The sequence below is a fragment of the Macrotis lagotis genome, chromosome 8, assembly GCF_037893015.1.
Source record: "Macrotis lagotis isolate mMagLag1 chromosome 8, bilby.v1.9.chrom.fasta, whole genome shotgun sequence".
NCBI lineage: Eukaryota > Metazoa > Chordata > Mammalia > Peramelemorphia > Peramelidae > Macrotis > Macrotis lagotis.
The window spans coordinates 177,392,885-177,402,909 of NC_133665.1; the positions used below are offsets into that span (position 1 = coordinate 177,392,885).

The window sequence follows — 10,025 nt, forward strand, 5'->3', positions numbered from 1 at the left end:
ATGCAAGATGGGCAAATCTGTTTTCCATATATTCATATGGACTGTTTGTGCCTGACCTGTAGTAGAGCCTTCTGAGTTCATATTCAGCTCATCACAGGACACACTACTTTGACATAGCATGAATGTCAACAACTAACCAAGCAACCCATGTTCTCAACCTAGATTCAGTCTCATTGGTCATTGTTTCTCTTTATTGATTTCTACAATTCAGTCAAACTACTTTTTTCTCCTCCTCACACACAGCACTCCACCTATCTATATACCCCTGCACTGTCCACCCTTCATCCCTGGAATATACTTTCTCCTCATCTCTCCCTCACTAGGTCCCTTTCATCCTTCATGACTCAGCTCCAGCACCATATTCTTCATGAAGCCATTCTTGATAGCCACATAGGCTTGCTTTCAAACTCCTTTGTATTTTGTTATTTGGTTTCTATATTTATTCTCTATTGTCTCTCTATATATGCATATATATATATATATATATATATATATATATATATATATATATATATATGTTAGGATGACTGGAGATAGCCCTGGATGTGAGTCAGTCAGGGTTAAATGACTTGCCCAAGGTCACATATAGAATTTAATAATGATTGTTGTTTATTGATTGATTAATTTTGACGTGTGGGCATATGTTTCTGACACAAATTAACAGTGACTCTGGACAAATCATTTAACCTCTAAGTATCATCCTCAAACTCCTAAGCTGTAGGACTGTGGCAAGATCTGCTTTCATGGAGGAAAGAAGAGACAAAGTTTTGCCCTTCCTTCCTCTCTCCCTTTCACCCAGAATAATGATGTCCCAAGTCCAATCAAGATATTTAGAGAGAAGGGGCAGCTAGGTGGCACAGTGGATAGAGCACCTGCCCTGGTGACAGTCAGGAGGACCTGAGTTCAAATGTGGCCTCAGACACTTAATTACCTAGCTGTGTTGATCTTGGGCAAGCCATTTAACCCCACTGCCTTGCAAAAACCAAAAAAAAAAAGATATTTAGAGAGGTGAATGAGTAGACTGGAGGTCAGTGGTATCAAACACTACCCAGCTGTTGGAGCCGAGGCAGGTTCATTTTTTAGAAGGGTAGCGCTTCTGATTATCAAAGAATAACTAGTTTTTACACATAGTCCCCTGGCTATTGTTTTCTGCTGAATATTTACCGGCCTCTTTTATTTTTCTAGTTGAGAAGTCCAATATCCAAAAGAGCAATGCCTACGTGTGTCCTCTCTACAAGACAAGTGAGCGGAAAGGAACCCTGTCCACAACTGGCCACTCTACCAACTTTGTCATTGCCATGATGTTAGAAACAGACCTTCCTGTTCAGCACTGGATCAAACGAGGGGTAGCTTTGCTCTGTCAGCTGGATGACTAGATCATCCTACAGAACACATCTTCAGGATTACTGAAGAATCTCAGCCGGCTTCCAAGAACCAATGTCTCAGTGCCCTTTGTGGACACTTAAAAAAACTATTTATAGGAACTTTTCCTCCTAGAAACCACTGCGTTAAAACTGGACTAACTCATGATTAGCAAGATCAACTTGCTAACTTATCACACCTTTATGATTGTGAGATGAAATGTTATTGTTTTTTTTAAAGTATTATATTCATCCTTTTGCGTAGCTGATTTCTTTGTATATGGTGTGTGAATGTATATGAGAGAATCTGGGGAATCTGGTGAAAGAGAATGAAATGCCCAAAGAATTATTCCTCCCTTACCATTGTTCTAGACTTGGGGATGCCTTTTCAATTGATTATTCAATCTTACAGCAGATCTGGGATCTCACGTGGGTCTTTCCTGCAATGGCTGATTGCTATGGGTACACCTCTTATCCCCTATTCATTCAAAGTTCTCTCAAAATGCAGAAGACTCCCTCACTTTCCCTTCTTATCGTGGGCTGTTAGTCCTCTGTTGCTCTCCTCCCCATATATCTCGCCCATCTTTTTTTCTGTTTTCCATTTCCTTGATAACATTCTTCACTCCTGGTTCTTCATGTTTATTTGGAATGTGTTGAGCTTCTCATGTTTTATTCTGCTCAAGTCAAGTCAACAGACCTCAAGTACTAACCATGTGCCAGACATCATGCTAAGTTCTGGGAATATAAATAGGAATGAGAAAGAAAGCTAGTTCCTGTCTTCAAAGAGCTTACATTCTAATGGAAGAAGACAACTTATTTTAAAAAAACTGAAAAGTGAATTGGGAGGGAACTGAGAAGGTATTCATGGGGTAGGAGGGCATGGCAGAGAAATTGGGAGAACCAAGAATGGGACCTGGAGAGGGAGGAAGCAGTGAGCATGACTGGACTGGATACTCCCTTAAAATCAAAGTTCTGGGATGAACTGATCAATCAGAGTCAATGACTCTTCTTATTTTCCCTAGTAAAAAAGCAAAGCATTCATAGCCTATATTTGATGAGAGTCAGTGTGGATATTGTGATATAGCTGACTTCCAAGGGGCACAAGATACAGTCTGTGTGACCCTGTACAAGTCAGTGTCTGAAGACTAGAAGATGATTAAGAAAAGGACGTTTCCTCATCAAGGAGTCTCCTATGCCCTTCTGTTCCTACTCTCATTAACTTTAAAGAAATGTAGCCCTCATCTTTCTGACACAGGCTTTCTCTGCATCTAAAAGTTCAATTTACTTCACATACAGTACTTTGTTGTAAACAATGATAGGATCATAGATTTGAAATGAATCTTTTTCTCGTCTTTTGCCACCCTGGTCAGATTGAAGATTTCAGAGAAGCAGAAATGGAATATTTCTCTTGGTTTATATATATTTATGGCATTATAAACTAGACACTAAATTTACCACTGAAATGCATTAGCTTTACTGTAAATTTCCAAAAGATGGTTGAAAAGTTTTTATAACGGTTAAAAATATTAGTGGATTTTTGGAGATTTGCAGTTAGGATTAGGATTAAGATTTTAAGGCAAACAGCATATGTTTCTATCTCTCCTCTTACTGAGAGTGATAATTTGCTTTTTTGTGGGGAGATGTTGTGAGATTTTTACCAAATAGAGAATCAACAGAACTGAAGTTGGTTTGAAATGATTCATCAGAATGAGATTGTTTAGGTAATTTAGTGGATAAATCACCTAAATTGAAATAGACTATCAGTAAGAAGTAAAAGTTTAATAATTAATTGGTATTATATAAGGAGTTCTGTACAGGAGAGATTCAGTGGGGGGGGTAGATCCTATGATTGGGAAATAAGATGACCCTCTTTAAGAAAATTAGCTAAAATAAAATGAGGTGGAATCAGTATAAAAAGGGTAATTTTGAAGTTGGTAGACTGATCAAAGTTAAGGGTGGGGCAGGGGACAGCTTGGTGGCATAACGGAGTACCGGCCCATGAGTCAGATGGACCTGAGTCCTCAGACAAAGTCACTTAACCCCATTGCCTCACAAAAGCCAAAAAAAAAAAAAGTGGGGCAGATAATTGGGATAGAAAGAAGGTTTAAGCCAATAGAAACTTAAAGAAAGTTGGAGACCTTTTGCACTGACTATATGAATGAAGGGTTTGGCTTTTGGGAAAGGTTTAAGACTTTAATCTCTGATATAAGACAGATATGAGAAACTTTTTGAAGAAGTAACTTAGCAATTTCAGACAGAGGGTATTCAAACAAATTTTAACATTTGCAAATGGAAACCATAGAAATAAATTTCAAGGATGGAAGTATTTCAACGAACCTCATGGACTCTGATAGAGGGAGATGAATCTTTGAAAGTGAACTAATAGAAAGCAATGGGTCTATAAATTTGAGATGCTGGCAGCTAGTGGTTCTTGGGAAAATTGAGATTTTCAGGGGCAACTAGGTGGCACAGTGGATTAAATCACCAGCCCTGGAGTCAGAAGAACCTTAGTTCAAATCCGGCCTCAGACACTTAATAATTACCTAGCTGTGTGGCCTTGGGGAAGCCACTTAACCTACCATTTGCCTTGCAAAAAAACCTAAAAAAACAAAAAGAAAATTGAGATTTTTTTTGTTACCATTTGTGATTATAATTAGAGATCTGATTTGATTGAAATTTGTCCTGAAACTAAGTTATGTAATTAAAGTTAATTGTGGCCAATGAGAACTTATTTTTTTTTTAGGATTTTGCAAGGCAAATGGGGTTAAGTGGCTTGCCCAAGGCCACACGGCCTTATTAAGTGTCTGAATCTTGATTTGAACCCAGGTACTCCTGACTCCAAGACCAGTGCTTTATCCACTGTGCCACCTAGCCGCCCCCGGCCAATGAGAACTTAATGCAACATACGTTTGTTTATTATTTGTCATTAAGGCAGTTTACTTGAAAACTAGATGGATCAAGAAATCCATTCTCAGAAACTTACTATTTTGTGCAACTCTGAACAAGTTACTTCTGCTTGCCTCAGTTTTCTCAATTATAAAATAAGATAACACCTTTCTCCCAGGATTGTTATATAGATTAAATGACACAAAAATTGTAAAATGCTTGACACAGTGTTTGGCACATGGCTAGTGCTAGGTTAGCTAGTATTATTTGGATTGAACGTACTTTATACTGGTTTAGGATTATTAATGTAGAATGCCAAACATAGGTAGATGAGGTGATTTTCTATATAAGATGATTTGGAAGTGCATTCTACTGAATTAATATTATTCGGCAAAAAAACCTTTTTAGAATATACAAAGTTGCTTATGTTATTGTTAGACTTGTAATTTTTCTTGTATTGTGAATTTTGTGAAACCTTTGTACTAGAAATGCTATTAACTTGGAAAATGGTACCCAGAGGGTGACAGGTTTGTTATCATTAGAAAATTAACTTCTCTTTTCAATCCAGATGCTGTTAGATTATGAATCAAACTGTTACAGAATGTGGGCATAAAATTTGAAAACTATGAAGTATTTAATTGGATATATTTTGTTTCACAATGAATAGCTAACTGTTGGAAAGAATGTAACCCAGATTGGAAATCAGCCTTGTCTGTGAGGCTCCTTGGGATCTTTAGCTTTGCCAGGGTCACAAGATCTTATCGTGTTGGGAAGTTCTGAAGTAATGAACCTCTTCCAGCCAAAGTGGACAACTGAAAAGTTTGTGTAAAGAGTAAGTTGAATGTGGTAGACTGCTTGCATCACGTGGGTCAGAAAATCCCAGTCCAAGCATGATTAGTCAAGTCTGGGGGGTGCGATTAATTGGGTCCATGCTTCAGGGACTCCGGCCACTTCTATACTTTGGGGAGAATAAAAATGGTAAGTGTCACAATTCAGTCATTAGTCAGTTCCAGAAGTAGGGAAGTCTTAACAGTTCATTAATGGAAATGAGAGCTTCCTCAGGATATCTACTCTAGGCCAACCCAGCGGGGACTTTGCAAAGGCTGGAAGAGCCTTTCAGCATCATCTCGGCCTTCCACAATCCATAAGGTCCTAGTATTTGACAAACAGTATCTTAGGTTCCAAGGAAGTGAGTTGGAGTTGGTGGTTATCAGGGCTTCATCATCTGTGATTCCTAGGTGTGAGGACACAAATGAATATCACCGAGTGGGTGGGAGAGTAATGCAGCAATTACATTCATTTTTGCATTTCTAACCAACAATATGAATCTAGCTGATATAAATATAGCATTAATATCATCATTATCATACTGTAGATTCTTAGAACAGTATTAACATGTGTGATTGAAACTTAAAACTATTCTGCTTCATTAACCAATACAATCACTCATCAAATCACAATGAACCAAATAAATACTGATTGTTGGGAGGTATCAACAATGCCATAAAAATCATTTATGAAAATCATAAACTTATAACCATACACTTATAAACTTGAGCCAGCTTAGTATCAACAGCCTTTAGTTTTAAAGATTTTATTTTTGTCTTATGGGTTAATGGCCAGTAGAGATAGCGGTTAGTCCAGAGACTTAAAAGTTGCCAAAGTTTCTCTTGAGTTTTTGTGTTCACTTGCTATGTGAAACTCCAGAGTGTGGGTGATTCCTAAATTCTAGAGGATTGGTTCCTGGGCCAGGATGGATTTAAACTGGGAAGAATAAATAAGGTAAGGCTTACTGTTAACTGTTATTGCTACGGCTTGCAATGATAATGGAGCCTTAATCTGTAATTAGTGAAATTTTGCTATTTGAGGTGAAATTTCTTGGGATTTGAGTTGTGCATTTTGCTTTTAGGTAATGATTGTCTGAACTGTCATTAAGTAAATAGTCCACCATACAAGGAAGAGGCCCATCTGAGAACTGCTACAGGTGCTTGCGCCTAGAAAAGTTGAGTAGTTGAAGGTTGGCCCCTCTTGACTCAGTTTCCCCATCATGCTATTTCTATTGTGAACCAGAGATTTTCTTGTTTAATTCTGAGCCTGGTTATGATACCCTGTAAATAATGTGGAACTTTATGGTCTGATTGTTCAAAATAAAAGTTAATTATGATTCTTCCTTGGAATCAAACAGAGCTAAGGAAGTTTTTCCCTTGTTATGCTTATGTCAGGCCAGTTTGTCTTGATACTGTTATAATTATGTACTTCCTTTTTGCCTTTCAAAGCAAAATTTCATGATCAGTTGGTGAATTATAAAAGTTTTATCACTGCAATACTAAATCAATTAAGAGATTAATACCAAAACACCTCTGTGTTACTTTTATAGGATATAAGTATGAAAGAGCTTACTGCTTTTAATCAGAATTTGTAATCAACTCCATATGCTAAGCGACTAGATAGGTGGCACAGTGCACTGAGCACTGGTCTGCAGTTAGGAAGATGTGAGTTCAAATATGGCTTCAGATACTTACTAGCTGGTATGACTCTGGGGAAGTCATTTAACCCTATTTGCCTTAGTTTCCTCATCTGTAAAATGAACTGGAGAAAGAAATGATCAACCACTCCAGTATCTTTTGCAAGAAAACCCCAAATGGGATCATAAAGAGTCAGATAGGACTAAAACGACTGAACAACAATAAAATGAATTCCTAGGCTTATCATTTCCTTGTTAAAGGTTAATTAAAGTATTTCAGTCTTTCAGAATTATAAGGGAATAAAATATCTACTCAAAAGGGGGGGATAGGATAAAAATATGTATTTTCTCTGAGTACAAGTAGCTATCTAACTCTAACTTCCAAATATTTCTAATGGGATATAGAGACTTTGAATACATCTTAGTAATAAGTTTTCAAAATTGTAGTCAGATTTTACATGTAAAATTGTGTTAATAATTGTAAAGAAAAAATTTTAAATTATATTTTCTCTTTCTATTTTGAATCTTTGATACTATTAAGAGTCAGAGGGGCTCATTTTCCATGTCAAACCTTCATTGATTCTTTTTTTTTTTTGCAAGGCAAATGTGGTTAAGTGGCTTGCCCAAGGCCACACAGCTCGGTAATTATTAAGTGTCTGAGGTTACATTTGAACTCAGGTCCTCCTGACTCCAGGGCTGGTGCTTTATCCACTGTGCCACCTAGCTGCCCCCCTCATTTATTCTTTTAAACTTCTTATTTCAGCCTGTTGATGCACTATCCATATCAAGTACAGGTTCAAATAAAGAGAGTGATATGTAAAAATTTTTTAGTTTTTTTTTTTTGCAAGGCAATGGGGTTATTACAGTGGCTTCCCCAAGGCCACACAGCTAGGTCATTATTCAGTGTCTGAGGTCAGATTTGCACTCAGGTCCTCCTGACTCCAGGGCCAGTGCTCTATCCACTGTACCATTAATAACTTTTTGGCTGCCCCATTAATAACTTTTTCTTAGAATTAGCTCCATAAGACTTGAGTTGGCTTTAACTACATAAACTAACCAGTTACTGGAAAAGCAAATTTGGGAAGTTGTGCTAAATTGTATTGAGTCTTATGATTAGCAGGTTTTAGCAGAACAACCAAAGAAGCAAAACTGCTAGGAGTAAGCCCTTTCCAGAGCTGCCTTCAGAAAAAGGACTGTTTTGGAAATTCCAAGGGAAGAGATGTATATAGAGATGAGATATGCTAATTAAATGGCCATGGAGAGTAGGTGACCAGGGGCAAGGAGTCTTGATATTATCTAATATTGATGATCATTATTGTATTGCCTTTGGTTTTAATGTTTAATGTTTTAATGGTGTCAGGATCATTCCTCCTCCAATTCTTTGGTCAACTAAAAGTCTTCTAAGCAAAACTTGACTTAGATAATAATGTTAGCAAGGAATTAGGCAATAACAATGTTAGCATCCCTCAGGTAGAAGCCAAAGAGAAATCTGAGCTCCCCAAAATTATTTAGCTAAGATTTCCCTGACCATAGTTTTCTTGATTACATTAGTGATAGGTAAATCTCCTCTCTGTCAGTCCATAGTTTTATCTATAACCTGACTTGGTTTACCTGTAGTGTCTGTTTATCACAATTTGTCTCACAATTGGATGAATGAAATTATGGTTCTGCTTACCTAAGTTCTTTCAACTTTTATGATTGAAGGAAGCATGGAATTAGGATTTCTGTGATCCTGTGGCCATCCTGTCCCTGCCTCTTAGTGAAAGCATATAGCCCCTGAAATCTACTCAGGTTGATCCCTCTGATTAGGAGACATTGAGAAGAGTTTGTCTTCTATCTGGCTTCTATTTTTTTTTTTTTAGGTTTTTGTAAGGCAATGGGGTAAAGTGGCTTGCCTAAGGCCACACAGCTAGGTAATTATTAAGTGTCTGAGACTGGATTTGAACTCAGGTCCTCCTGACTCCAGGGCTGGTGCTCTATCCACTGTGACACCTAGCCACCCTATGGCTCCTATTTCTTAAAGGAATTCTATCAAACTCTAGTTCATTGAATCAGGTTATTTAATAAACTTTCTGCTGTTGGAATTATGCTTTAGTTATAAGAATGCTGGGCTTTAAACTTCAAAAGAAGAAATTCTGGAGGAGCATCATTTATCCTTTATTAATATTGTTGAATCTAGCTTTATGTGGCTAAAAAATTGTCTAATTCAAAAGTTTGCTTTAGAGGTCAGATAGACTACAGAGATGTTCCAAGGAGGCCAGGATGGCCACAAGAGGACGTGGGGGTCTCCAGGAGGGACTAGCAACTATGGGGTGAAAGTTTGCTGAGCCCTTTTCAGGGCTGCTCATCCACTTTAGGGTCCACCTTCAGGAAGCTGTCACATGTGCAGGGGCCACACCCTGGTACAACCATCCTGGCAGAAGGGCTAAGTTGGGCTGAGGGTAATGGATGGTTCTCAGACCCAATGGTTAGTTAGAGGGATGTCCACTCCAAGGGCATGAAGACTTCCCCTGGTGAAATGGGATGAGAACAATTTATTCCAACAGCCAACAAACTTGGAGCACTTCAGTGACATCAAGCATCCACTGTATCCCAGACCATCTCTATCTTGACTTTTGTCTTGCCATTGGATTTTGATGTCTCAGGGAGAGACAGTGATGACTGTGCAACTTTTGCCCCACTTAGATCCAATTTACATGTAGGTGGAGACAGCACCTGGTCAGGTCTTTAGCTTCCTTTGAAAACAAGGATGAACAATAGCTACAGGAGATCCCACCCAAAGCTTGTAACCCAACCTAGATGGACTTAGCTGCCCATATAAATTTCACACTGTCCTATTGGAGACTACCTCCCAGTCTAGGAGAGGTCATTGAGGTAGATGTCCTTGTCCCCGGCATGGACTCTGGATCATGTTTTCTGTATCATAATGAATAATAATTATATATACACATATAATGATGCACCCATACAAATACACATACACAGATAAACAAAGACTCCAGAGGGAATCTTGCTTGCTTTCTAGATCTGTAAAACTTCTGTGGTTTGTTCTCACGACTGATGCTAGATACCAAAGAACGTGCTGTAAAACGGTAAGGACCCAGGGCAAGATGGTGATAAGGCAAATTTGCAAGTATGACTCCAAGCTGGCTTACAGAGTCTTCACATTCTTTCACAATCATGAAAGAGGCTGTTTAGAAACAGCAATATATTTTTTATTTAATTTATTTCTCTTGAATTTTACAGTCTTCCCCTCTAATCTCGCTTCCCTCCCCCCTACCCCCACAGAAGGCAGTCTTTACATTGTTTCCAAA

At 38.1% G+C, this 10,025-nt stretch overlaps 1 protein-coding gene across 7 annotated transcripts in view; it reads left to right on the forward strand.

Moving 5' to 3' along the window:
• The window catches only part of DNAH12 (dynein axonemal heavy chain 12), a 174,806-nt gene extending 170,714 nt beyond the window's left edge, over nt 1–4,092 (forward strand). For 5 of the 7 annotated variants that reach the window (XM_074198897.1, XM_074198898.1, XM_074198901.1 and 2 more), the window contains one exon: nt 1,186–4,091. In XM_074198897.1, the coding sequence (XP_074054998.1) occupies nt 1,186–1,376 (191 nt within the window). In that variant the 3' untranslated portion in view covers nt 1,377–4,091. Of the gene's footprint in view, nt 1–1,185 lie in introns of all 7 variants that reach the window. The other 2 variants (XM_074198903.1, XM_074198900.1) reach the window with 1 other exon arrangement.
• The last annotated feature ends 5,933 nt before the right edge of the window (nt 4,093–10,025 follow it).